The sequence below is a fragment of the Cervus elaphus genome, chromosome 9, assembly GCF_910594005.1.
Source record: "Cervus elaphus chromosome 9, mCerEla1.1, whole genome shotgun sequence".
Taxonomy (NCBI): domain Eukaryota; kingdom Metazoa; phylum Chordata; class Mammalia; order Artiodactyla; family Cervidae; genus Cervus; species Cervus elaphus.
Genome location: NC_057823.1, coordinates 61,723,058 through 61,750,927, shown reverse-complemented (window position 1 = coordinate 61,750,927; position 27,870 = coordinate 61,723,058). Strand labels below are relative to the sequence as shown.

General features: G+C 47.2%; 1 protein-coding gene and 1 long non-coding RNA gene across 7 annotated transcripts in view; one reads left to right on the top strand and one right to left on the bottom strand.

Moving 5' to 3' along the window:
• Positions 1-341: 341 nt before the first annotated feature.
• ABLIM3 (actin binding LIM protein family member 3) overlaps positions 342-27,870 on the bottom strand; it is a 131,240-nt gene continuing 103,711 nt past the window's right edge. For 2 of the 6 annotated variants that reach the window (XM_043913229.1, XM_043913228.1), the window contains exons 11-22: positions 23,315-23,444; positions 22,555-22,653; positions 21,169-21,216; positions 19,987-20,121; positions 18,477-18,541; positions 11,919-12,066; positions 10,733-10,762; positions 10,094-10,152; positions 8,334-8,394; positions 7,676-7,683; positions 7,114-7,194; positions 342-2,563 (exon numbers count right to left, since the gene is read on the bottom strand). In XM_043913229.1, coding sequence (XP_043769164.1) covers positions 2,450-2,563; positions 7,114-7,194; positions 7,676-7,683; positions 8,334-8,394; positions 10,094-10,152; positions 10,733-10,762; positions 11,919-12,066; positions 18,477-18,541; positions 19,987-20,121; positions 21,169-21,216; positions 22,555-22,653; positions 23,315-23,444 — 978 coding nt within the window. In that variant the 3' untranslated portion in view covers positions 342-2,449. Of the gene's footprint in view, positions 2,564-7,113; positions 7,195-7,675; positions 7,684-8,333; positions 8,395-10,093; positions 10,153-10,732; positions 10,763-11,918; positions 12,067-18,476; positions 18,542-19,986; positions 20,122-21,168; positions 21,217-22,554; positions 22,654-23,314; positions 23,445-23,906; positions 23,937-25,443; positions 25,600-27,870 lie in introns of all 6 variants that reach the window. The other 4 variants (XM_043913230.1, XM_043913231.1, XM_043913233.1 and 1 more) reach the window with 3 other exon arrangements.
• On the top strand, positions 9,212-13,365 carry LOC122700375. The gene is made up of 5 exons (XR_006342754.1): positions 9,212-9,328; positions 9,452-9,529; positions 9,641-9,719; positions 12,645-12,722; positions 13,271-13,365. It is a non-coding gene; the product is annotated as an uncharacterized LOC122700375 (long non-coding RNA).

The following is a 27,870-nucleotide window of genomic DNA, read 5'->3' as shown; positions in this document are numbered from 1 at the left end:
GGAAAGTAAACTTCATGTTCCACTCTTGATCTCCTCTTATGTTTGTCAGTAACTGCAACACTGATTCAGATGAGGTCAAGTGTAGAGGTGGGTGGTTTCTGGCTTACTGAGGATGAGAACTCTGATACCGTGCTTCCCCATCTCTAGGTTCACTACCTTTTGGAAATTGTCAGCTCACCTGGGTCTTACTGCCATTATTTTTTTTTTTATCATAGAACCTATTTATTATTGCAACATCCTCTTCCATCCTCTAGGGCCCTGCATTCTGCAGGAAACAGTTTGGGTAATGCTTACCTGGTCAGCCTTTCTTATCAAAGGAGAAATTGAGTCCAAGAGAGGGCTTCTCTCTGATAGTTTTATTTTGAAAAATGTGCATGGTTCAGCCTCTCCCCATGTCACTCATTTCCACTCACATGAGAAACAACAGAAGGACACAAGTCTGGGTTGAAATTATGTGCATTTATGGGAAACAAAGATATTCAACAACAATAACAAAAGCCCTTCAATCTCTCCAAGTTCTCAACCAGTGATAATGAGGCAGTTTCAATGATTGTGTCTGGCTGGGGACTTTTCTAAAAGGGTCAGGACAGTTGAAAGACATTGGCCAAAAAGAGAAGATGCAGAAAGGGTGAACATTTTAAATGAGAGTATATTAGACCTCCCTTCTGGCCCTTCATCCTATCACCCTTTCAGGTTACAGTCTCCTTCCAGTTTACAGAGATCCTTCCTGAACTTTGCTCAGATGCAGTCTCTTCCAGAAAGCTGTCCTTGGTCTGCACCAGCTGCATATGCTTTCTTAGTAAAGTCACACACACTTTCTCATACTGTCTCCTATCACTTTCTGCCTCACATCTGTCGTGTTTGAGTACATGCCTTATGACACCCATTTTTAGTAGGCATGCCCCTGAGATTGGGCCCCAGGTTGATCATTCTAGTATTCCCATTGCCCTACCACATTAAGTGCTCAGTATACAGCAGGTGCTCAGCATCAGCAGGTGCTCAGTGAGGGTCTGTTGAGTTGAAGTCAGTTCTGCACTTGCCACAACACATAACCTCTTGAGAGTCGTAACTGTCATTTCCACTTCTTCATCCTTCCTCCATGGTCTGACTCAAGCCATCTCCAGGAAGGAACAGACCTCACCATCACCAACTCATGGTTGCAGATTTGGGGAGGGGAGGAGAGATGGTTGAGCTTTCACCCCTGTTCCAGAAGGCAAGGAGGCAGGAAAGGCAGCCACTGGGGAAATCAGGATGACTGTGAGCGATGCTGGCCAGTGCTCCATTTTGGAATCTCATAAGCAGTCATTCTTCAAAAGTTTCCCCCATGAAGCGTGGCCAACTTTGCAGTGGGAGCCAAGGACTGGTGGGGGTGTGGTTGGGCTGCTTACCAACCCAGAGACCAGACAACATAGGCCAGGAAGCTTTCTTTAGGACCTGGTCTGTATTACCTTTGGAGGTGTGTGTTAGAGGTTGTCTGTCTAGTTTTTCGGTTGGAGCCGTGGTGGGAACATTAGCCCTGTGGCGAGTTGTCAGGCACATAGATTGTAGTAAGGCTGAAAAATACAGGCTGCGAAAATGGGCCTCTCCTCCTAAGGGGGAAGGGTCAGGAGATTCTGGGAGCAATGAGGGAGGGTCCCAAGGGGTTCTGCAGCCCCAGCACTAACAGGTGTCCTGCTCTGTCTCCTGCTCCCGGCTCCCACTTCCTCCCTCTGGTTCTTCACGTAGGGGCCAGGCACGGGGCCATGGGAAGTAATGATGCAGAAAAGGGAAGTGCTTTTTCTTTTCCTACCATGAGTCATAGATTTGGACTAGAGAGAGGTGAGGATCAAGGATAGGAGGAGGATTGAAGAGGCGAGGAGAGGCCAAGGCCCTATCCACTTCTGTTTATTTCTGTAACGAATAGACGTGAAACCCACATTTCTAGCTGCATCACCCCCAGACAGCACTGAGGTCCTAGTGGGGGTGATAAGAAAATTCTTCAGGGCTCTCAAAGGTGTTCAGTGACTTGGGGAGAACACTGTGGATCCTCCTTGAGAAGGGCCCCTCTGGGGCCAGTGAAGTGTGAAAACTGCACGGTCAGCATCCTCCCTGGAGGTTGGGGGAAAGAGCCGAGAAGCAGAGAGAAGAAAGACTCCTTCAGGCACCTCTTTTAGGAAAGAGAGTTGGACCTTGGGGGACTCAAGTCAGGACAGATGTTTCAGTATAAAAAGGCTCCCCAGTAAAAGGATGGGAGTCCCCGCAAATTCCTTCCCAAACCCCATTGCACTTAAAAAAGAGAAAGTAAGGAGCATAAAAATATCTTGATGATGTGGGCTTGCCTGACGATACAGAAAAGCAAGTCTCACAGCAGGCAGTGTGTCCCATTACACAAGAGGATTATACCGAGCTTCAGTATAGAGATTTTACATATATCTTTATATAAATGCATATATATTTATAGAGCCTCTGCCTAGAACAGCCGGGCTTGCTTCTTGAGTTCATTCCTCTTCCAGAGGGCCAGCCGGTCAAACTCGGAGATGGTCATGCCAAAGACCTGGTAGAACTCTTCCTGGGACAGATGGCGCTGGAAGAAGAGGGGAGGAGACAAGAGAGGGAACAACTTGAGGATGTGAGAGGCAGGTGGAGGCAGGAGTGGTTCCTGTACGTTTCCTCTGGTTTGGCTGTGCCTGGTGCAGTGTCTGACCCACGGAGGGTGTGTGATGAGTATCTGTCGAGTGGATGACTGTGTGAATGAGTGTTTCCTGGGAGGGACCTCTGTAGTTGATCTGGCTGGAGAAGCTTCCTCTACCCAAGACTGGGACTTCCACTTCACCTGAGTGCCTCTCGGTTGGCCTTGCCTTTCTGCATCCCTGCTCCATGCATTGTGTCCAGGAGTGTGTATGGTGTAATGTTACTGCTGTCTAGTTACTGATGTCTACTTTGGACAAAAAAGGAGGCATGTCCAAGATTTTAGGGTGTATTTCCTCTTAGTAATAAGTTTACAAAAAAAATCTGGAAGAAAAAAAAAATCTGGAAGGTTTTTCCTTAGGTCAGTGGAAAAAAAAATTCCTCTCCTGATTTCTCCATACCATACTCTTTGTTATATGAAAACAAGTATGCCACATAATGAAACATTGTTTTTCATGTCTCAGTGGATTTTTTAACCCCTTTCTGCCTGTCCTCTCTCCTGCCCTTTCCTGTCCCTTCTGAGCAGAGTTGAAAGTTGATACAACTTTTATTTCTAAGCTTTGAGTTAGAAATATATGGCACTTAAAATGTGGCAAAATGTTAACAGTTGGTGAAGGATAAATGGATCCTTATTTTGCTATTCTTGAAACTCTTCTGGAGGTTGAGGTCTGAAATTTTATTTTTTAAATAAAATTTATGGTTTTGTTTAAAGAGAGAATTAGATGGCCTATATCCTGCCTGAAAGCTTACTGCATTCACTTGCTCTTGTTACCAGTTATATTAGCTCATCAGGTATTGAAGGAAATTGAATGAGACTTATGTGTACAGCCACATAACAGTTAGCCAGTTCTCTGACTTATTGTCACTGTGAATGAATGTTTTTGCCACATTTCCAAAACTTTCTTTAGGTAAAGGTAACTTTGATACTTTTGTTAGGTATTGTTGGTTAGATATCATACTTTGTTAGATATCACTGGTTATATATCTGAGTTGATTTTTTTGGTACTTAGTATTTAATACTACCACCAGTTACCTATATTGCATTTGTATCATGCTCATATGTATGTTCACCCTTATTTTTCTCCTTTAATTCTTCCGACCACTCTGAAAACCAGGAATTATTTCTACCCAATTGAAACGTGAGAAAAGCAAAAGTCAGAGAATTAAAGTGACTTGCCCAGGGGGGAGGGGAGACCACTAGGTAGGTAGCAGAACTGAGTGAGTCTAGGGCTCCTGATTCCCAATGCACAGTACACACGCATGTCCCTCACCCAGATTCAATGACTATCAGAATCATATTTTCTTCTTTTTCCTCTCCTTAAGTGTCTTAACTCTAGACACTGTCACTTCATTCCTACATAGAGCAGTTGGCATCTCAAAGCATACTGGGTATTTATTTTCTTACATAACCACAATAGCATGGGCAAGAAAAAATGACAATTCCACAGAATTACCTAATGCTTGTCCACAATAAAATTTCGCTAATGGTCTCAAAAGTATCTTTTTAGAGCTGGTTTGTTTGAATGAGGATTCAGACGGCACCCACACGTCACATTCGGTTGTGAGACTCCTTCAGACCCCACCAGTCTAGACAGTGCCCCTCTTCTTTTGTTCATCCCTGTTGATTTGCCCCGATCTGTTTTACTTTCACTCAAGTGCTGAAAATATGTGGATATGAGAACACTCTCTACCCCTTCCATAGTAAAGCCTGAGGGGACCTGTAATTTAGTCTAATTTTTTCTTTTTCTGTTGTTGGAAAGTGATGGTTACTATTGATTCTCTAGCTGGCTTTTGCCACTGTGTTAAAAAAATCTTTTCTTTTTTTTAAAGAAGCCTCAGTATAAAGGACTTAAGCCTAAACTACTCAAGTAGACACTGTAGGACACACTGAGGAATCTGAGGCTTTCTTCTCTCTGTTGAGAGCCACATGGAGTGTCCTTTCTCCTGAGCATTTAATGGCAGCCTGTCCCCTTGACATCCATCACAGACTTTTATGCATAAAGATTATGTGCATGGGGTTTAGAGCCAGGCAGATACGAGTGTGTGACCTTGGACATGGTACTTTCAACATCACTGAGCCTCGATGCCCTCTTGTGAGAGTGGCAGCATGCTAGTGCCTACCCTCTGGATCCTGTGAGGATGACCGAGATGATGAGGGCCATGCTCTTGGCACAGTGAATCACTGGCACTCTCATTAGTGCAGGGATCTCATCATGTGTCTGTGACACGGTGCGGCCTGGTCTCCGTTCCCTTTGATTTCATCCCCTCCTCATCCTCTCTCCTGGGGTCATGTGGCCCCAGCCACACTCACCTCCTGCTGTCCTCCAGCACACCAGGCTCACTCCTGCGTCAGGGCCTTGGCGGTGGCTGTTTCCCTGGCCCAGAATGCACTTCCTTTCTATATAAACATGGTTTATACTTCAAATGTTTGCTCAGATGTCATGTTTTCAATGAGCTCCACTCAGACCTCCCTATTTAAACCTGCAACTCACCTGTCCAGCTCCCAATCCCCCTCACTGTGCTCTCCTTTTACCCCTTCCCCTCAGCCCCATTACCTCCCAACACACTGTATTATTTCCTTATTATTGTATCATTTACTATATGTCTCCTCACATGAGAACACCAGCTCCGAGGAGGCAGGGGTCCTTGTTTTGTCCACGGATAACACTGCAAGCACCTAGAACAGTATCTGGTATATATAATAGGTTTCAATAAATATTTATTGCATGAACAAGTATCTATACTCTGAGCTCCCTGAGGACAGAGGGGTCTCCTCCTTCAGTGCCCGGCCTGAACTGCTGCTGCAGGGTCTCCAGCCCAGGAGTCTCAGCTCAGGCTACGTATCAGACATCCCTGGGAGCCTCTGAAGAACAATGATGCCTGAGCTCCTTCCCCAGATTGCGATTTAATTGGACTTGGGTGGGACCCTGTACTAGTATTTTTAAAAAGCTCCTTAAGTGATTCTGATTCTTAGAGAAGATTGTGTTTTCCTGGGTGTCCAGGAGCAGAGCAGTTGGTCATCCAGGACGAACCAGGCTCGTGAACATTTTCATCCCTAAATGCTGGCTCCTCTGAGCTGCCGAGGGAGCTGTCCCCGTCAGCACTGGCAGACACTTCTGTGGTGAGAATCACCGGCTTCTCTCCCTGCTACCCCAGCCTGCTAGAGCTGGAAGGACTCACAGCATCCTGGCCACCCACACCCTCCTCCTATGGCTTCAACCCTCTATTCTGGGCAGATTCCTTAGCTCTCAGGTCAAGGGTGTCCCAAGAAGTGCCAAGCCTCCTCTCTTACAAGCCTGCATTCAATTCCACAGATATCTGACCCTTCTCCCAGTCCAGGCCCCGTGGTAGATGATAGCGTGTCAGACAGAGGAGATGGATGGCTTGATGATCTGATGCAAAGGAGAAAGGTATTGGGTCTGTGCTCTGGATACAGGGCTGGCAGAGGCTGGAGGAGGAGGTCAGTGACACACCCTGAGGAAGGCTTTGGGGAGGCTCTGGGGCGCAGGCATCACTAGAATGGAGCCCTGAGGAGCGAAGGGGCTGCTGAGACGGAAAGGGTGTTCCAGGGAGAGCCAGGGAGGGAAAGGCCAGGGGGTGCTTCTGGAGCCGGCATAAGCAGGGACTGGAACTCCACGCCCAGTGGACTGGACGGCTCAAGAGCCCAAGGCCATGCTTAGGCCTCATCTGTTCTTTATCGGTGTTGCTCCTCCCTCTCTGTCCATCTGGAGCCGCCCACCCCAAGTCCATCCAGTTCCTCCCTCTGCCTGGAGGCCTGTGTCAGCACAGCTAGCCTCGTGGTCTCCTCCGAGTAAGAGAGCTTTCTACTCAGTACACTGCCGGATTCCATGCCGAGGGCTCTGTGTGTACTGTCTCATGTGTGTCACTTGGCAACTTGAGGGAAACATGACAATCACCCCGTCTCACAGCGGAGACAGCCAAGGTTTGGAGAGGGGCCAGTTCATCACGTGGCCAATCTGTCCACCTAGGGATGGCAGCATCAGGGTTGGAACCTAGGGAGTCCTGCTCGAGACTTGCTTATATGTTTGTCCTCTGCAGAGAACTGTCCCCATCCTTTCCCACTGCAGGCCCTGGTTTTCTATACAGTCCTGTGTAACACCAGTGCTGTTTTTTCTTAGCACACAGGCTGCAGGACCTTGAAAGGCAGGAACCAAATTCAGCTCTCCTCTTATGTCTGCAAAAGTAACAGCCCAGTTTGGAGACACGCTATAGCTGTGCACACAGATGCTAACTGAATCAAGAGGCTGCATAGAACAGCAAGGAACAGCCTGGGCTAAGGAAACCAGGTAGGAGTCTCTGCTTTTTCAACCAGCTGTGTGACCCCTATGTCATTTATCCTGTCTGTCCCTCCCAAGCTGGGTTAGACCAGTCAATTTCTGCAATCACTGCAAACCCAGAGGCTCCTGCTCAGTTTTCTGTACCTACCTCTAAACGCGTCCGGTCCACATCCTTGGGCAGTCGGTTTCTCCCTCTTGTGGTCACCAGGAGCAGCTCGTAAGGGTAGATCTGAGGAGACAGGAGGGGGTGTTTGTAGGTTGGGTGAGGGTGGTGGCTGCGATCCCTCTTCTATCCAGGAAGGGCCAGAGATTATCAAGTCTGGAGGAAGCACTGGTGCATCCTCTTTAGGGTTTCCTGATAGCCTCAGGGCACCTTCTGCCAAAGGCAAGGCCCCCAAGTCCTCGGGATGAGGGATGTGTGTGAGAGCAGAAGGGCTCCTGAATGTGAATGTCTCATATTTGTGATTGGCAAGCCTCCAGAAATGTCTCCAAGGCCTGGGGGAACTGTCTGGTTTCAGGAGGCAAGAGATGTAGGGCAGGATTCAGGGAAAGTGCCCAAGGAGGAACCGGAAATGCTAGTCCTGAGAGGACCCTTGGGGTTACTTGTTGATGTTCCCTTCTTTACATAGACAGTGCTGTCATCTTCCTGCTCGTCCCCAGTGTAGCAACTTGCAGGGTCCCAGAGACCTGCAGGGTCTATGTATCTTTACCTTGTACTCTGCAGAGAGAAGAGAGACACACAAGTAGAAACCGTCAGTGTTGGCTTTGAATCCCTACACTGACTTCTGTTATAGAGACTCTGTCCTTATTGAATTCATCCCAAATCAAGGCTGGTTTGAATACAATGGAGAAAGGGGTTGGGCTGATCCAGCGATAGGTTTTTAGTGATATTTAGAATAGAAATAAGAAGAGTCTGGGGGCCATGAAGCACATGGGTAAAGTCGTTCATCTTCCAGGGGGATTCCTCCAGGGTTTGATGTGGACCTGCCTGAGCCTGCTTACTGGAGCCAGATGAGGCTGGTGGAAGAGCATCACAGTGTGAGGCTCATGGAATTTTTTCTGGGAACAATGTGTCTGGTTCTGAGTGTTTCCCTCTACCCGGGGGGCTGGCAGGCAACTGCAGCTCAGCAGTACTGGGAGAAAAGCAAGCACTCTGCGATGGCTCTGGGAATGCAGATGGGACAAAAGGACTGGAGATCACCCAAGGCCAGGGACCTGAGAGGATGAGGGGGGAGGGCGGGAAGTGAAAGGGAACTCGGGGTTTAGATAGAGCCCAGGGTGGGGCCATAATCGTTTGTCAAATGGGCAGCTGTGAGCAGTGCATTATAACGAGGTCCTTGTGAAGTCCCAGGAGAGGCCCACACTCACCTCGCATGCCCCAGTTGACGGCGTTCATGCTGTCATAGTGGAATAGGTCTGCGCTGGGTGTCTGCAGGGGAGACAGAAGCAGGGCTGGCCTGAGGTGGGCTCACCTCTGCCTCACTTAAGTCCTCACCCATCTCCAGAAAGTGGACTGGAGCTGATGGGACTCAGCGCTGTCTCAGAAGCCTCAGTCTCAAGTTGGGATGATTTAATTTGCTGCCGTGTGCCTAGGCCTGGCACATAGTAGGCACTCCGTAAATAGTCATATGTTGGTGAACTGCAGCATACGCTTTTTTTCATTACTCAAGTATCATTTTTTCTATGAGAGCTACCCTGACAGCTCTATCTAAAATTACAAGTCGCCCCTTCCCGAACTCGCCACCCCTCTTGTCCTGCTCAACTTCCCCCTTTTTTTCCATAGCACTGACTACCTTCCAAGTAGTGTATAAGGTGATTTGTATACTATGTAACTCCTACTTGCTTTCTATTTCTCCCTATAAGAATATAAGCTCCAAGGGGCAGGGGTCTTTGTTTGATTTGGTCACTGGTATTCCAAGCACCCAGAGCAATGCCTGGCATACACAAATGGCTTTCAGTATAAACATCTGTTCATGAACAAACGTCCAGGATCTGGGTGTGTTGAGGACAGGGTCTGTCTGTCCCCCACTTGGGAGAGGGGATGGTATTAACACCAGCCATCACTCTACCATGGAGCTCTGATCCCCTTCGTGTGCTTAACCCTAAAATTGTCTCTTACATAATCCAGTCTCCCACTTCTGTCCCTCTGCAGTCTCTTCTCTACACAGGGGGGAGCCCATTAAAAATCTGAGTTGGATGGTGCAGCACACCCACGGGAAACCTTCTGAGTCTTCACCAGCGCTGGGCCCTAATGACACCTGTCTGGCTTCATCTCCACGCTCACTCCATCCCAGCCTCGTTTCCTCTCCACCCAGGGTGGTGCTTGCCACCCTGTTTGGGTGGCTCTTCCTCGTCTTGGACAGGTGAGGTCATCCCTCCCTGCACTCAGGTCTTTGTTTAAACTCACACCTCTCTGACCTTCTCCAAGTACACCTGACTGCTGACTTCAAGTCACACAGGCACTTATGGGTCGTCTGTCTCCCCAGCTAGAATGTGAGCTCCATGGGAGCAGCAAATATGTTCACCGTAGGACCCCCAGCACCCTGAACAGTGCCTGGCACTCGGTAGGTATTCAGTAATGAATGTCTGTCTTAATGTCCCTTCCCTTGCCCCATTCCTTGTCTAGTCACAGAGCCTCTCCTTTTGCCAACAAGACATTTTTCATTCCCTTTCAGTCCTTAAACCAACTCAGCTTCCATGAAGGTTTTATGCTGTAGGATATCTAAGAGTTCGGAAGGCTCCACGTCACAGCAGGTGAGTTAGTCAGGTCAGGCTGTGGGGGCAGCTGGCCTGAGCTCGAATCCTGGCTCAGCACTTACTAGGAATGAGAGCTCAAGCAGGTCATTGCACCTGTCTGTACCTCCATTTCTTCATCCACAAAATAGGTTATTAAAAATAGTAACTACCTTGCAGGGTTATAGTAAGTGAGTGCTTGTAAAGTGCTCAGCATGGAGTAATTGTGCCATAAATACTAGGTGCTCCCAGCCCTCCCATGGGGGCTCTTTTGTCAATGCACCTCTAGCCCCAAAGCCTCTGTCCAGGTTTCACCCGTTAGTCATCACCCACGAGTGGATGCAGGAATTGTGAACTGCTTGGGGATAATGTCCCCAGTGCATCTTCTTACTTACCCTGTGCAGCCCGTTTCTTCTGTAGGCAGGCAGGGAGGCAGATTTAGAGATGAGCGGGTCTGAAAAGGAGCCAAGACAATTACCAGAAGTCCCAAGCCAGGGTTTCCTCTCCCTGAGGTCATCTGGGCAAATGGCCAACGTTACTCCCCGCTTTCATGGGAAGGGGCATGGATAGGGGCCACCAGCTCCTTCTACTGCTCTCCAGGCTTACAACTAACCATCTCAGGGGTGCCTCACCCTGGCAGAATTCAAGGACCATCCAGAGTACCCACTCACAGAGTCTTATGGCCTTAACTGCTCACATTTACACTCCTGTGATGGACCCATGTGTCCTGGCCACATGGTGGCTCTGAACAAAGGCCCTGGGATTGGAGTCAAGCTCAGAACTCAGAGAGGCAGGCTCCCACATGGGTGGAAGCCATTATTTCTCTCTGGGAGCCGTTGGGCACTGCAGCCCTGGTTCCAGAACCAAAGATTAAGGCCCACCATCTGACAAACACACGGGGTGGACTATGTCAGATGAGGACTGTGCTGGAACATCCATGCTGTATACTCATCACAGCTCAGGGGGACCTCAGCTGACTCAGCTCTGGCCCTCACAGAACATGATGGTCTGAAGGTAGGGTGGGCAGAACGTACCGCTGTCGGCCAGGTAGTGGGACCGAGGGGCTGCAAGAGAGAGAAGTTGGAGATCAGTGCTCATGTTGACAGACAGAAATAGCTCTCGTTCCTGGGCCACCCTGACTGGCGGGGAGGAGGGGCGTCTTCAGTACCTGCTCCCACTGGTCAGTTTCTAGTTGTTGCACCTGCACCCAGTCCTCCCTCCTCGGTCCAGCCATGTAGCCCAGTGCAGGTGCTCTGTGATAATATGTTGCACAGCTGCCATTGAGTGGAGCTAAATTTTGAGCAGCACTGCTAGAAAGTACAGAGCCCAGAGCCAGGGGTTGAAAACAGTGCCCCTCAGTGGTCAAATAGGGCAACAGCTCATCGGTTCATCCAGGCTCTGCCATTAATAGATACCCAGCTTCAGATAAGTAAATCATGCTTCTCTGTAAGATAGGGAAGGACAGTGTCTCTTTTATAGGGTTCTTGTGAAAGATGTAGGGCACAATACAGTAAATATCAGTACAGTGCCTGACAGACACAAACCCTCAATAAAACTGGCTTTATCATCATCATCACTACCACTGTCATCTTTGATCTCACCTGGAGTCAAGGTGCAGTACATACAGCAAAGAGGGGAAAAAGCTTATGGCCCGAGTCACTCTGTGTTGGGTCTGACTTTGGTCAAGAGGTCTCTCCTCTGTGAAGTGGGTGGTAATAATCCCTCTACGTTCTGGGTCTTTGTGAGGACCAGGGATGTAGTGTATCTGCAAATGCCCAGCACACTGGATTATAATAATTGGTACCTTTGTTTATCCATCAGGTATTGACCTGAGATAGGATTTCCTGGCAGGACTGAATCCCACAGGGGTTAAGTAAGAGATGAGGCAGGCAGAGTTATGTGTGGGTCCAGGAACAGGTAGGACTTTACACTGAGAGCCTCTCAGGGCAAAATGCTTGGATGGGAGGCTCACTACCTCAAGAGTCAGCCCTGTTTATCTTCAGACTATTAGAAGAGTTTTTTCTTTACATGGCACCTGACTGGAAGTCACAGCTTCAGACTGACCCAAAGAGGCAGAAGTGCCTCCTCAGGTCGGAGCATGGTCTTTAGTCTGTATTCTAGACCCTGGTGAGGCTGTGTAGGAGGTTAGATTCACTTAGGGGAGAACTGATGGGGAAGAAAGTGCTCCCCCCTACCAGCAGGCTCCGGGGCAGTGCTTACAGCCATTTAGGGACACATCGTAGCCAGCTGTGTGCAGGGCCTCCCGGCTGCTGGTGGAGCTCCGGGGCGGGGTCCAGGGGTCTGCATAGGAACTGGACCTGGCCTTCATCTCTTCCTTCAGAATTAGTCTGCCGATTCCACTCTGGAGCTGGGGATGGGAGAGGAGAAAGATGAAGTTAGAAGGAAACAAAGAACACTGAGCTGAAACAGGCTTGGGGAAAGGCTGAGGGACCAGACTCTAGCCTCTCATATTTTTTGCCTTCCCAGTGTCCCTCTACCTTCGTAGCATCCATGTTTTCTTTTGGGGGACTTCATTTCTCTTCCACAAGGAGTCCTGTGGTCAGAGTGGGGCCCTGGTGGTGGGCACAGAAATAAGACCTGGCCAACAACAGCACTGTTGTCCACAATGATTGTGGACAATCACTGTCCACAGTGATTGGTTCAGCGATGGACAGATGGCTCTAGCTAGGTGAGGGAGAGCCTTCCTGGGACTCTTGGAGTTGCTGGCACCCATCTTTTTAGAAGAGACATTTTTGGGGGGGTGAAAGTCACATAACATAAAATTAACCATTTTAAAGTGACCACACAGTACAGTGAGTGGCATTTAGTATATTCCTGCTACTGTACAGCCACAACCTCCACCTGTTTCCACATCATTTTTATCACCCCAAAAGAAGACCCTCTACTGATAAAACGATCACTCTCTTTTTCCCCCTTTCTTTCTAGGCCTTGATAATCACCAATCTCTGTTCTGTCTCTGTGGATTTGCCTCTTCTGGATATTCCATATAAATGGAATCGTACAGTATGTGGGCTTTTGTGTCTGACTTCTCTCACAAAGCATAGTGCTTGCAGAGTTCATATACACTGTACCATGGATCAGCACGTCATTCTTTTTTTAGCTGATCCTCTGTCACATGGATATGCCACGTTTTGTTTATTCATTCATGAGTTGGTGAACATTTGGGCTGCTTCCGCCTCTTGTTTATTTTGAGTGGTACTGCCATGACCTGGGTGTATGTTATTGAGTACCAGTTTTCAGTTCTTCTGGGTATATACCTAGGGATGGAATTGATGGGTCTGTGAACAAAGAATATCTCCTGCCAAATCAATAAACGATGTTGCAGCCAGTGCCCCCCATCCTATGGTGCACCCTGAGGGAATTCAGAAGGGAGTAAAACAGGATACTGGCCCTAGAGAGTTAAGGTGCATATCAAATGAATCATTTCAATGAGCCCAGACTGTTGCATCTTCCCATACATAGAAAGGGGCTAAATTCATTAACTTGAGATGTTTGTTTTTTCCTTAATTATAATCTTTTGATGTTTGACTATTTTTTGTCTTGTTTTACAGAAACTCCTTTATCTCCTGGTTCCTCCCTTACCTCTTCAGAACTGTGCCTCAGAGCTATCTGAGAGCTTAGGTCCTTAGTGTCTGCTGAATAAAACATAATCCTCAACTTTTCAGATGTGTGTGTTTTTTTTTTTTTTTAATCAAAAGTTTTGATGGCCACAAAGGGACCCAGAGCAGACTTTTCTCCTCTGCCTGAACTATAAAGGCTCCAGAGCCTAGGTGACAGCAGAGGATTCTTGGGCCTGTCTGCCTTCTCAGAATCCAGATGAATTTGGGTGAGTCTTTCTTGTTACTGGGCTTCCCTTGTGGCTCAGTTGGTAAAGAATCCACCTGCAATGCAGGAGACCTGGGTTTGATCCCTGGGTTGGACAGATCCCCTGGAGAAGGGAAAGGCTACCCACTCCAGTATTCTGGCCTGGAGAATTCCATGGACTGTATAGTCCATGGGGTCTCAAAGAGTCGCACATGACTGAGCGACTTTCACTTCACTCTCCTATTAATGGCTGATGATCCTAAGTTTTATCCAGTGGTATTAAACTCCTCACTGGAAGAGACGTAGGTTATCCTTAAAACTTAGTTTCAAGAAGAGGTACCTGGGTTATCCTCCATCTGAAGACACTGTGAAGATTTTTTGCCCAGTTTAGACACTGAACACATTATCCTCAGTTGAAATACTGAGGAGACTTGGCTCAGTTGTAAGACCCTGAGAAAGGTTGGACAGAGTAATTATATAGAAGACTGGCTTGTCGTTTTTCCTTGAATTGGATGCTTTATAAAGTTTGTAAAAATAAAAGTGAAGATATCTCATGAGAGCTTTCAGCTCAGAAAGAACATCACCTCCTGGCTGGCAATGGCTTTCTCAGGAAACTGAGAAACTTGTGGGAGTGATAGAGGCAAGTCCTCACACCGTGCAGCTGTACCCATAGGGTAACTCATTCTTTTTAATTAAAAACTTGCTTTCCATGGACATGCAAAAGAGCCAGCCAGTCCATACTCCAAGCACCCACAGTGGTCTCAGGCTAGTGAAGGGAGAAACCAAAACATAAGAGGGCTAAAAAGACTCCAGGCTAAAATCTAGAGGAGTTAAACTCACGTCAGCACATTGGCTCACCACCAGTCATCACTAGTGATTTTATTTCAACAAACTGACCTTGGAATGGGGAATAAAGCTTTCAAAACAAAAAGAATAAGGATGGATAGGTTGCCAGCCTCTAAGACCCCAGTCAGATTTCTGCATGTACAAAACTTATACTCACAAGTACTTGCTTCATTAGAAAGTGAAGTAACTCTCATCCTGAAAATGACTAAGGGGGGGTGATGGTGGGGGGAAGGGCCTCTTCTATTGCATACACAGTTAAATTGGAGGAAGCCATGTTGATAAACACCTTTTCAGAATTCTGACCTTAAAGAAACAAAAGCCCTTCTAGGGAGAACTTGCATTTCTGTCCCTGTGTCTTTGAGATGTAAGTATTCTACCTGATTTTCTTAGGCATTTTGCGTATGTGTCATCAGTGTGGGCTCTATTTACATTTCTGATTTTTAGAAACTTGCAGGAAAAAGACAGTTGCTTTTGATTCTCAAAAAAACTGATTCTCAAAAAAACAGCTGTCTAAATATTATATCAGTCTTTTCCACAAACAGCAAGCCCATAGTAATCTGAGCAAGCAAATTTAACTTAATAAAACTGTTATTTATAAACTAAGTTTATATTGTAATACCTGATTCATAACTAAGTTTTTAAGGTGAAGCTAAATATATACATACATTACACGAGGTGTCTCTACCTCCAGAAAATACTGTCAAAATTAAATTTATAAAAGAACTCTATTTAATTAGCTTAAAAGTAAGTGCTTACAAATTAAATACTTCTAAACAAAATGAAACTGGCCAGAATGAATTTCAGGTTCATCTAGGAAATATTCAATATTAGATTAATATCTGGTATTAAAACTAACTTAAGCTTGCTGGTTTAATCAAGACAGACATCTTTTACTTTTGTACCAAGCTTTACTGAAGGTCAGTAAGTTCATGTTATTTCTGTTGCAGCATTTGTCAGCAAAAAAAAATTGGTATGATGATATTTTTGCAAGTTATAAAGATAAAGGTAAATGAGATCAGAGTTTTCAGGTGAACCCCTTAGGAATAATTATGATTTGGGTTTTTAACTGCTTTTGAACTATGTTATTGGAGAAGATTCTTGAGAGTCCCTTGGACTGCAAGGAGATCAAACCAGTCCATCCTAAAGGAAATCATTGAAATGACTGATGCTGAAGCTGAAACTCTAATATTTTGGCCACCTGATGCAAAGAACTGACTCCTTGGAAAAGACCCTGATGCTGGGAAAGATTGAAGGCAGGAGGAGAAGGGGACAACAGAGGATGAGATGACTGGATGGCATCACCGACTCAACAGACATGAGTTTGAGTAAGCTCCGGGAGTTGGTGATGGACAGGAAGCCTGGCGTGCTGCAGTCCATTGGGTCGCAAAGAGTCGGACATGACTGAGCAGCTGAACTGAACTGATGATTTGGGTGTATTGATTTAAAATAGTTTCTGCAGATTTTTGGTAACTTAAAACTTTAGAGTTTTTCCTATTAATTTAAAAATTTTTCTTTCATATTGGAGTATAGGTGATTTAACATGCTGTGTTAGTTTCAGGTGCATAGATAAATGATTCAATTATACATATAAATATATCCATTCTTTTTCGGATTCTTTTTCCATAAAGGTTATTATAGAATATTGAGTTCCCCGTGCTATACACTAGGTCAAAAGGACAAAAGATTTCAAAAACAAATACAGATCACTTATAGAAAAAGAATCTCACACAACCTGTCAAAAGCAGTATTCCAAGAAAACTTTGTTCTCTTAACAGAGTGGAACCAAATCCAGTCTTGTACCAGCCCACTTCTAATAGTAATATCCAGTTACCTGTATTTGTTTTTGAAATTGTCACTTTGGTTAAGTGAGTAAGTATTGTTTCACAGTGATCTATGATCCTCTTTGGCCAAGTGTTTTGAAACCTTTGTGATATTTTTGACAAATTTCCCAAAGAACAAATTCTAACTGAAGTTATTTGATCCCTAGCTAACTCTGGGATGCTTCAAAGAAATTCTGAGGCATCTCAGAAATGTTATTGGTATGTTATTAATAAATCAGGGGTCCCCAGCCTCTGGGCCATGGACTGGTACCTTCTGTCAGATCAGTGGTGACCATATTAGAAATAAAGTGCATAATAAATGTAATGTGCTTGAATCATCCTGAAACCATCCCCCTGTCCATGGAAAAATTATCCACAGAACCAGTCCCTGGTGCCAAAAAGTTGGGGATGGCTGTGTTAAATTACTTGAGAAGCACTGTCAAGTTTATATTGTATGGGTAAACATCATTAATATAGATATTCCAAGATTTACATGGAATTCCTGAAAATCTGATATGTCCTACTGTAAAGTTGTAAGTCTTAATTCTAGTTATCTTAAAATGTTCTATATCACAGAAATATCCAAGATTCTTGTCAGTTATAATAAGTCAGATCTTTAACCTTGCCATTTTGTCTTGTTATTTATAGACAATCACTGTTTTACTCTGACACTTCTATAAAATGAAAATCTTAAAACAGATTCATTAAAAATGACTTTTGATAAGCATAAGTTTCTGATAACTTTTAGATCATACTCCTGAACTGGGTAAGAAATTTAAAAACAAATGGAAAACCTGACAACTTCATCTAGATCAACAGGAATTATTACATGGGACTGAATGAATTGATAAATATGATTTATAACTTTATGACTTTTTCTAATTTCTGTTTTCCAGAAAAACTTTCCTCTTACACTATCACCTACAGCAAGTTGATAAAGTTAAGTATACCTTTGTAAACAGAGATGAAACATTTACCTTTGTTTCTCTACCTGATCCTTCCAGAATTTGGCTTTTCCAGCTGGATTCCCTGTGGACTCTGATTACTTATTTTGACCAGATTACAATTAGTTATACTAATTACTCTTTTAGTGTGTTCTCTTGTTGTTTTCAAATTATTTATACTTTGTGCCTCTCTCTGCTGCACTATCAGTTTATTAATGTTACCAGCTGTATTGCTTATATTCTGTCTGTTTTATAAGATTGTTGTCTCTTACATTACCAATGCGTAATCAAGCCTCCAACAAATTTAATGTTATCTCAAGGCATTTGATCATATACATAACTCTACATAGAATAATTGTAATAGAGCAACTCTAGATATGGGAAGAAGGAACAAGGGAAAACATTTCCTGGATCATAACAGACTAGTAAGACACATGACCCAGAGACTTTTAGATTATCAACAGGGCCTAATCCAAGAAAAATCAGCACATTCACTGGCCTGTCAACAGAATCTTTACCTGATCTAGGAATGCACCTTCCTGGCACCAGGGGACAAAATCAGTCATGCACTGCCTCCAAAATTGGTCGAATTTATTACCAGGAGTTAGCACCGTGAGCAAAGAATGTCACCTGCCATATCAATAAACAAAGGATGTTGCTGCCACCAACCTCTGTGGCTACTCTTAGTGGTATACCCTGAGGGGATTCAGGATGGAGAAAAACAGGATACTGACCTTAGATAGTTAAGGTGCAAATTAAGGAATGATTTCAGTGAGCCCAGTCCCTTGCATCTTCCCATACAAAGAAAAGGGCTTAAATTCATTACCTGGAGATGTCTGTCTTTTCTTTAGTCAGCAGCAATCTTTTGATGTTCAACTTCCTGATTTTTTTTTTTTTTTTTGCAAAAACTATGTATCCTGGCTCCTCCCTTACCTCTTTGGAACACTTTCTCAGAGCTATCTGAGAGGCTGAACCCTGGGCGTAGGTCCTGAGTATATCTGCTGAATAAAACATAATTCTCACCTTTTAGGTGGTGTGTGTGTGTTTTCCATCGACAGTTCCTGTTTTAATTCTACCTGGTAACTTTGTGAGGGCCACAGACTCCCTCAGCAGCTGCACCACCTTCCCTTCCCACCAGCGATATACAAGTCACTGGTACCCACTGACCACCTGATGGCAGGAATAACCTACAGCTAATCCTACCAGCTGACTTTTCTGTTATGCCAAGTTTTGCATTTCTTTTTTTCTCTCGTAGTTTGAGTTTGGTTTCTGTCCCTCACAAATGAAAAAACCCTCAGTAACATACCATGGCAGCATCTCATTCAGTGGTGTGGCCTGCTTACCTTGTGCATACTGCGGTCAAAGTCGTCCTCCTCTCCTCCAGATGAGAATCTTCTGGCTCGGGGCACTGCCAGAAAAGACAGCTAGGATCAGCTCCTGCCCTGGGGAGAGGCTGTGGGGGCAGTACAGCCTGCACAGAGGGTTTCTGCTTGGCTTTACCACTTTCTAGATGGGTGACCCCTCATAAGTGCATGGTGAGCTGTCTTCACCACGGGCCTCCCTGTACTGAGACACCCGGTGTCCCTTCCCATTCTTGGGCTGAAAAGCGCCGGCAAAGCTAACTGCCCAGACAGAGGTAAGAAACCACGATGTTAGGACTCTTGCTGACACTGGCAGGAAGGGTGCTCTCTCTGCCAACGGCGGGGGGTCAGCCTGGACCCGCCAGAGCTCATCCTGCCGTGACGAGGACAGTTAGCCTGAGGCTGGAGCCACTCAGCCCCGAGGAGAGGTCAGGTCCTGGTGGTTCCTACCCACCTCTAGACCCAGCTGTACCCCAGAAACTTGCAGTCACCTGACCCAGGAAATCCTTGTTTTGCCTCAAGCCATTTGGAGATTTTTAAAAATTTTGTTTCTCCTTTTTTTGTGATTGAAATAGTCTCATCTAAGATTCCCCTCTGAACACTATCTCCCGTGGACACTGCCCACTCCCCCACTCTGGGTTACATCTGTGCTTGTGTAACCCTTTTCCAAATGGAGAATTCTTTGAGGATGGGGCAGGGTCACCTCTGAGCTCCCATGAAACTTTGCTCAAAATGGACATTCGTTACTAAAGGTACATGCTGAAGCAAAGTGGCCCTTAATGACAGCTCCTTCCCATAGTTGAAAGAAACACCATCTGGTGGGCTGGCACCTTGAGGACCATTAAGACCCCCGCCAGGTGTCTCCGAGAGCCTTCCATTGCCCACAATCCTCTCTTCTCCATTCTCTAAACCATTTCCCACCTATAGCCAAAGTGGTCTCTTAGAAACATAAATCTGATCATGCCACCACTTTTAACAACTTCCTACTATTTTGGATAAAGATCAAAATCCTCAAGGCCCTGTGGTATCTGGCCTCTCACCCCCAGCCCTGCCCTTCCTTCTCTGAGCTCAGGATTAAGCTGACAGCCTTTCCTTTGCTCCAATAGAGCCCATCCTCTGATCTTGGGTCTTTGCGGATGTGTTTCTACACCCTGTAGGCTTACCTGCTGCTCACCCTGTGGCAGCCAAGGCTCTATATGTGAGAAGCTTCTGTCATCTTCCAGGCTGCATGGCATGCCCCTGCCATCAGCTCTCTACCTTCTGTACCTCACCTCCCTCTCCAGTTGGGACCTGTGTCTTGTCTACAAGGGCAAGGACCTGCTCTAGTTTGCTTTCCAGTCTCTCCTGAAGGCCCATGACTGCCCTCAGTACATGTTTGCTGAGTAAATGCATTATTGTGTGAAGGAGTGGCGACCGTCTGTCCTAGCCCTCTGTGTCCCTGGTGTAGGTAACAGGGCTCTGGTCCTGGCTCCCTTGTGGAGGGGGGTGGTACCTTTGGGGGACCCGTGGTAGGTCCAGTACTCAGACTCCGTCGCATAGTAGGGGTCTGGTGAGTAGGCTGGACTGTACTTAGAGGCCTGGCTGATGTCTTCACTTGTTTTGCTCTTGGTTGTTGTCGACAAATCACCTGCAAAGGACCCAGAGAAAGAGCTTCAGGGAGGCCAGATGTTCTAGAAGAGTGTCCTGGACACACTGTCCCTGTTTCACTGGGCTCCAGCCCAGGGGAGGGAAGCCACATCCAGGCCAGGGTCTGAGACATGGGCGTTAGAGCTGGAAAAGCACTGAGGTGTCAAGCCTCTCATTTCACAGTTGGGAATCTGAACATCTGAGGGGGAGGGCCTTGCTTGGACCACACAGCGAGTGAGACCAGAACTGGATCAGAACGAACGTGTCTCAGCAGTGGTTCCCCCTCTGAGTGCAGCTAGGAGTCATGAATGAAGCAGGTTACAGTGCAGAGTCGTGTAGGCTACATGCTTAGTATTTCTAATTAAGGAAGTCTAGGGCAGGGGAGAGGCCAGGGTATCTGATTTGTAAATAAATTTCGGGTGCAGGTGGTCCACAGGCCATTCTGTAAGAAACACTAAGTGGATGAACAAATGAATGAAGGCACCCTCAGCCCCTTTCTCATCCACACCCCATCTCCAGGCCTCCAGGTATGTACTTCCAGGACATGCTGACAGAGAACAGCTTAGAGCAGTGGTTCCCAAGCTGGGCTGGACATTAGAATCACCTGGAGAAACTGTTACAAATACACAGCTTGGGTTACGTCCAGGGTGAGGCCCAGGAACCTCTATGCATCCCACGGGATTCTAACGGACCTCCACGTTTGGGGACATCACTGGGATGTCCCCAAATGCCTGGGAGCATCACTCTCCCAGGGCCACTGCATTTGACAAGCATTACTCTGACTATGGGCCTGAGGACACCAGCCAGCAGGGGAAGGTGGGGCTGGGGGGCGGTGAGATGGTGGGAAAGGACCTAGGGGATACAAGGCCTTCCTGGCCCTTTTGAAATGACACCAAACCCCACCCACGGCCACCACGAGTGAGCAGCCGACGAGGACTGAGCTGCATCCTTGTCGGCGTCCCTCCTGGTGGCCCTGCAGGGCCATCTGTACCGGTTATTAACTGCCCCTCCCCTCGCCTGGCCGAGCCCGTTCCGCCCCTGACCATACCATGCCGCTTGTAGATCGGGGGTTTCCGGTAGATGTTACTTTCTCCAGCTGCCAGACAGATCAGGGAGGGGCAGTGAAAAGGAGAGAGAAAGACAGGAGAACAGGAGACAGCAGTTGGTCAGTTGGTCCCAGAAGAGAAGTGCTTAGCAGCTTCTCCCGAGGCTTCCCTCAGCCTCTCCCTGTGGACTTCCTCTTCTAAAGGTGAGCCTCCAACCTCATCCCATCCGGTTCCCGGAAAGGTGAGGGGAAACAGGGTGGATGGATTCAAACGGGGCTGAGGCAGGGGCTTGGACTGGAATGGTGGGCATGCATGCAGGTAAAGGCAGGCTTGTGCTCAGCAAGACTCCATGCGGGAAGGTGCCCCCGCCTCCACCCGGCGGCCATGCCTCATTCCACATGGACGTCCCCAGAACCTTTCAGCCACAGTTCCGCACTCTCGCCACCCCCACCCCCCACCCAAATAGACCAGATGAGAACTTTCTGGGGCAACTGAGAATGGTGGAGAAGAAGCGGCAGGACCAACTTGCGGGAAAAAAGTGAGTGGGCAGTGAAAACCTGGGCTCAGAGTTGGGAGACCGGGGCCTAGGTCTGGCTCTGCTGAACTTAGGGTAAGACCTTTTCCAAGGACCCCCATCCTCTGCCTTCCTCTACCTTTCCATCACTTTCCCTCATGCTCACCACCTTCAGCTGCTCTGGCCTGCTGCAGGCAGTGTTTTAGGGCCTTTGGCTGGCTGTTTCCTCCACCCAGGATGTTTAACCCTGGGATATCTTTTGGCTTCCATGTCACCTCCTCCAAGAAGCCCTTCCTGACTACCTCACCTAACCCAGCCTCCTTCACCCTGTCACTTTACCACAGTGCCCTGTTTTTATTACATTTAGCACCCATCTCCTGAAATTATACTTTTACTTATTTGTTTACTTATTTATTAGCTCTCTTCCCACATTAGAACTTAAAACACCCTGAAGGCAGGGAGTGGGCTGGTTGGAGCACAGCTGCACCTTCAGGATCCAGAACAGGGCTGGCTGTCCGGAAGGAACAACTCAGGCTCCAGGAAGCTAAGTCCTGGTCCTGAGGTCATGAGCTTATAAGCAGCAGAATCAAGGATTCAGTCTCAAGAGTTCTGATGCAAAAGCCCGTGACCTTTAGCACGGTTACTGCCACATCCCATCACAGCCCTCAGACCTTCGGCACTTCGCTGGACTGCTTCCTGGTGGTCCTGATCAAGGTTGGTTCTGTCTTGTGGATGGGCTAAGGTTAGTGGACGTGTTGGAGGTGGGCTAGTGCAGGTGACTGGTTAGGGAGAGTCCCCAGCACCCATTTCTCCTCGGTGCCGGTGACCCCACGGAGCATGCACCCATGCCGGGAATTCCAGGCTGGCAGCCTACCTGGGATGTGAAAGTGCTTGGGAGCCTGGTAAGAGGTCGGAGTGGAGGACCTCACATCTAACTGGCTATGGTATGGAGAGCTCCGGCCACTCTCGGGCCCTGGAGCACGCAGGCAGTGGTCCCCAGAGAGAACAGAGGCACAGAGAAAACAGGCATTAATGCAGCGGCAGCAGTGACGGCAGCAGTGGGGTGGTGACGGCAGGATGGCGCGGGTGGTGTGCCCTCATGCACGCGTCTGCAGAGACAGGCTTGGCCCCGTTCTCCTGCTTCACCCCCAAGTCAGGTTTTGCGGGTTGTAAGAACCAACAGCACTGAGCGTCTTTGCCCTTCTTAGCGCCCCACCTGGGCCGCTCCCTCAATCGCTCTGCCCGCTTCATCCCTAACCACTGAGTGGCCCTTGGTTGAGCCAGGCCGCTCTGGTCCCCTGGTCCTCCCCTCTGGATGGGACAGGACAAACGATGGAGATGCAGGCGTCTTCTCTCAGCCAGGGCGGCTGGGCGGTCTGCCACTTCCCCCATCCCCAACCCCAGCAGCACACCACCCACCTCCGGCGGCATCTCAGTACCATGTACCCCTCCTCTTCCCCTGCCAGGGGCATCGGCGGGGACTTGGCGAGGCCTGGGTGCCACAGGCCTCCCGGGAACCATGCTATGATGGAGATGTCGCAGGGAGCCCCATGCTGTCTCCACAGCTGGGGACAAAAACCACAGTGCCGTCCCTTGGCTTTTCCTGTCCCTTTGGGGGCGTCCCCCTTCCTTACCGGAGCGGTAGTAGTGATGAGGTGAGCGGGAGAAGGTGGGGGACATGCCCTGTCGGCTGTAGGTGGGGGAGTCGATGTATCCTGGGCTGGAGGCCCGTCTCTGCCGGAGGTCCAGGTTCTCATAGATGTCCTGAAGGGGAGGAAGCAGGGTCATGAGCAAGACCTGCATTAGGGGGGCCTGGAGCCAAGGGTCCAGCAGGCAGCAGGGGGAGTGACGTGACTCTGGGATCCCGGGGGCTGAAGCACAGTGCTGCCCTCCCGAATACAGACACCGCCTCCCTGGGTGACGCTTCTCAGGGCCTTTGCCTGCTCCCAGACACCCTTGAATGGAACCCATATGTCAAGTCCCAGGGATCCTAACTGAGGATCACAGAAGCATCAGTGAGGCCATCCCTGGAAGGAAGGTTCTCCCCACCATCTCTGCCCTTTAAGTCACTGCCACGTCCTCCGGATCATGCTCTTAACACTCCCCATCTCTGCTCAGGTTGTGGGAACACCTTTGGAGGCTGTGCAAGAGCTAAATCAGGAGTCTGCTTGGTCAGCATAAAAGGACACGATTCTAGAAAAGGTCTCCCGGAACCAGCTTAATTACCTGGGAGTAGGGAGATAAGGTTCCCAGCGACTTGGAGGTGAAGTTTGAAGGCAGCCGTGGAAGGAGCAAAAGGAGAGAGGAGGGTGAGATGGAGGGACAGAGAGTAGTTACATGGAGCAGAGAGAGGCCTGCAGCTGCCCCGAAGCCCCCCACCCCGGATTACACTTCACCTCCCAGGATGTCAGCAGTGCTCATGGGTGGGAGGGAACCTTGAGATCATGTCTCCGAGAGGGGGCAAGGGGGCTCGAGGCGCCTCAGGAAAGGATTGGTAGGGTCTTCATTGGGACCCCAGCCTCCCCACTGCAAGCTCAGAGCCAGTCCATGGCCCTTCCCTGACCCTCTACCAGTTCACGCCCCCTCTGTGGTTCAGAGTACAGGGCACAAGGCAGGGGTCCCAAATGCAGGGCCAAGCAAGAGCCAGGCTGGTGCCATCAAGGCAGGAGTTGGGCTGGTGGGCAGGGGAGCAGGAAGCTGAGGATGGAAGGCATCGCCCGCAGAGGGGATGGCGCTCAGCTCCAGGGCACCCAGGCCAGCCCCATGGTAACACAGCTTATTTTCCAAGACAAGACAGAAGAGCAGACACCTATGTGAAATCTCCTAATGTCTAAGTGTTGATAACTAATTTACATTTTTAAAAGACACTCTGTGAGTGAAACAAAACAAATCTGGTGCTGGCCTGTGGCCCCCTCTTTGACATCTCTGGCTTCAGGAGACTCAGCCTCTGCCAAATGCTTGGTTTCCTTTTACTGGTCCATTTCAGAGGCCAGAACTCAGAGAATCTCAGCACTGGGCTCTTAAACCAAATGAAACCTCATCCTCCTTAAGAGAGGAAGGGGTCAGCAGCAAAGTGGGGACAAGGCCAGGGCCCCTTCTAAAGTGCCAGATAATCTTAGCACAGGGGCCTGGGATGGGTTTAGGCACCTCCCGGGATGTCTGCTGCCAGGACCTCTGGTAGTAGCACCACTGCCTGTCCCAGAGAATGCTTTCTCTTGTCCAGCAGCCATTTAGTTATTTCAAAACCCTTCTGATGCTGCCTTTTTATAAAAGTGTCTCTTGCCCTAAGCACAGGCCAGGGGCAACACCCAGAGAAACTACCTAACCAGGGTTTATAAACTTAACTGGCCTCTGAGCCTGGCTGGTGATGAGAGCTGGAGGCTGTATATAAAACCTCTCCACTGTAAGAGGAAAAACGGCTCAAGCAATAAGTGGTCTCAGGTTCTCGGCTTTAATGTTGGGGTTCTTAGGGTGTAGTGGGGATCGGAGAGAGTTGGGGAGCCCGTGTCCTGCCGACAGAGGGTGCTACTCCCTGTCTCCAGGTGGTGGAAATACCGGGGTAGTGTTGCCAGTTCTGATTTTTCAAAAAAAGCCAGATTTTGGATGAAATGGCTTGATTTTTAAGTGTTGACTAAAAAAACCAGTTTAAAAGAGTCTGGGGGTCACCACTGTGGAGGCCTCAGTCTCGGTGATTGAGGGGCCTGGGGACCCCACGGGCCCTCCTCTCCTCCAACAGCCCCAGAGAGAGGGTGAGACCCCGTACCTCTCCATAGCCACACCTCTCCAGCATCTCGTCGGACGTGTATCGGGAATGAGGCTCGTAGGAAATGAGGTCAGGGCGTTGTACCTCGTAGATTGACTTAACCTTGGGGAGAGCTGCCAGGTCTTTGTAATTAAGGATCTCATTATCCACTTTAGCCTGAGGAAGAGGGAAATGGACAGGAAAGAAGCAGAAAGATAAGCGGGAAAGGAGAGTGGAAATAAAAGCCAGGCACAGAGGGAATGAGCCTCTTCAGTTAGGATGAAAGACTCAGAAAATGTGAAAATAAGACAGGTCATTCATTCCACCTGGGCTGACAGTGATTGAGCACATGCGTGTGCTGTCCTGTGCTATATAGGAATGACCTTCTCTAAGTGTTAGGTCACTTCTGTGAAAGAAGGAAGGGTCAACATTGTTCCTATATTTTAGAACAAAAAATTTTTAAACTTGTATGGAAACACAAAAGACCTTGAATAACCAAAACAATCCTGAGAAAGAAAAACAAAGCTGGAGGAATCAGGCTGTCTAACTTCAGACTATACTACAAAGCTACAGCAATCAAAATGGCTTGGCACAGGCACAAAAACAGAAATGTATCAATGGAATAGGACAGAAATGCCAGAAATAAACCCATGTACCAATGGTCAATTAATCTGCCACAAAGGAGGCAAGAATATACCATGGAGAAAAAGTATTTTCAATGAGTGGTGTTGGGAAAACTGGACATCTACATGTAAAAGAATGAAATTAGAACATTCTCTAACATCATATATTGTTGTTGCTGTTTAGTCACTAAATCCAACTCTTTGTGACCCCAAGGAGTGTAGCCCGCCAGGCTCCTTTATCCATGGGATTTCCTAGGCAAGGAAATTCCAGGAGTTGCCATTTCCTTCTCGAGGGGGTCTTTCTGATCGAGGGATCAAAACTGTGCTTCCTGTATTGGCAGGTGGATTCTTTATCACTGAGCACCAGGGAAGCCCAACATCATACATAAACTTAAAATGGACTAAAAATCTAAATTTGAGACCAAATAATATAAAACTCTTAGAGGAAAACAGGCAAAATATTCTTTGACATAAATCATTGCAGTACCTTTTTGGATCCACCTCATAGAGTAATGAAAATAAGAACAAAAATAAACAAATGGAATCTAATTAAACTTAAATCTTTTTGCTTAGCAAAGGGAAATCAAACAGAACAAAAAGATAACCCACAGAATGGGAGAAAATATTTTCAAATGAAGTGACCAATAAGGGATTGATCTCCAAAATACACAAACAGCTCATGTAGCTGAATATCAAAGAAGACAAAACAAACAATTCAATCAAAAAATCGGCAGAAAATCTAAACAGACATTTCTCCAAAGAAGACATACAGATGGCCAAGAGGCACAAAAGAATGTGCTCAACATCGCTAATTATGAAAAACACAAATCAAAACTACAATGAGATATCACCGCATACCAGTTGAGTAGCCATCATCAAAAAGTTTAAAGACAGTAATTGCTGGAGAGAATGTGGAGAAAAGGGAACCCTCTTACATTGTTGGTGGGAATATAAATTGGTATAACCACTGCAGAGAATAGTATGGAGGTTCCTTAGAAAACTAGAAATAGGGTTACCATATGATCCAGCAATCTCATCCCTGAGCATATATCCACAGAAAACTGTACTTCAAAAAGATGCATGCAGCCCAGTGTTCACTGCAGCACTATTTACAGTAGTTAAGACATGGAAACAACCTAAGTGTCTATCAACAGAGGCATGGACACACACACAATGGAATCTCACTCAGCCATAAGGGAGAATGAAATAACACCATTTACAGCAACATGAATGAACCTGGAGATTGTCATATCAAGTGAAGTAAGTCAGACAGAGAAAGACCCTATGATATCAGGTATATGTGGAATCTAAAACAATGATACAAATGAACATAGCAGACTCACAGACTTCAAAAGCAGACTTATGGTTGCCAAATGTATGGTTGATACATTTTTTTTGGTATCAAAAAAATGATACAAATGAACATAACAGACTCACAGACTTCAAAAGCAAGACTTGTGGTTTCCAAGGTAGAGGGGAGGGTTAGACTGCAAGTTTGGGACTGACAAATACTCACTAGTATATATGGAATGGATAGTCCACAGGGACCTACTATATAGCACAGGGAACTCTACTCAATATTCTATAATGGGAAAAGAATCTGAAAAAGAATGGATATGTATACATGTATAGCTGAGTAACTTTGTTATATACCTGAAACTCACACAATATTGTAAATCAACTATTCTCCAATATAACATAAAAATTAAATAAAATATTATTCCTGTTTTCCAGATGAGGAAATTATAGCCCAAAAGATCCTCTAACTTGTACCACTTAACCAGTAGGGCTGAATCCAGCCTTCCAGACCCACACAGTGAGGGCA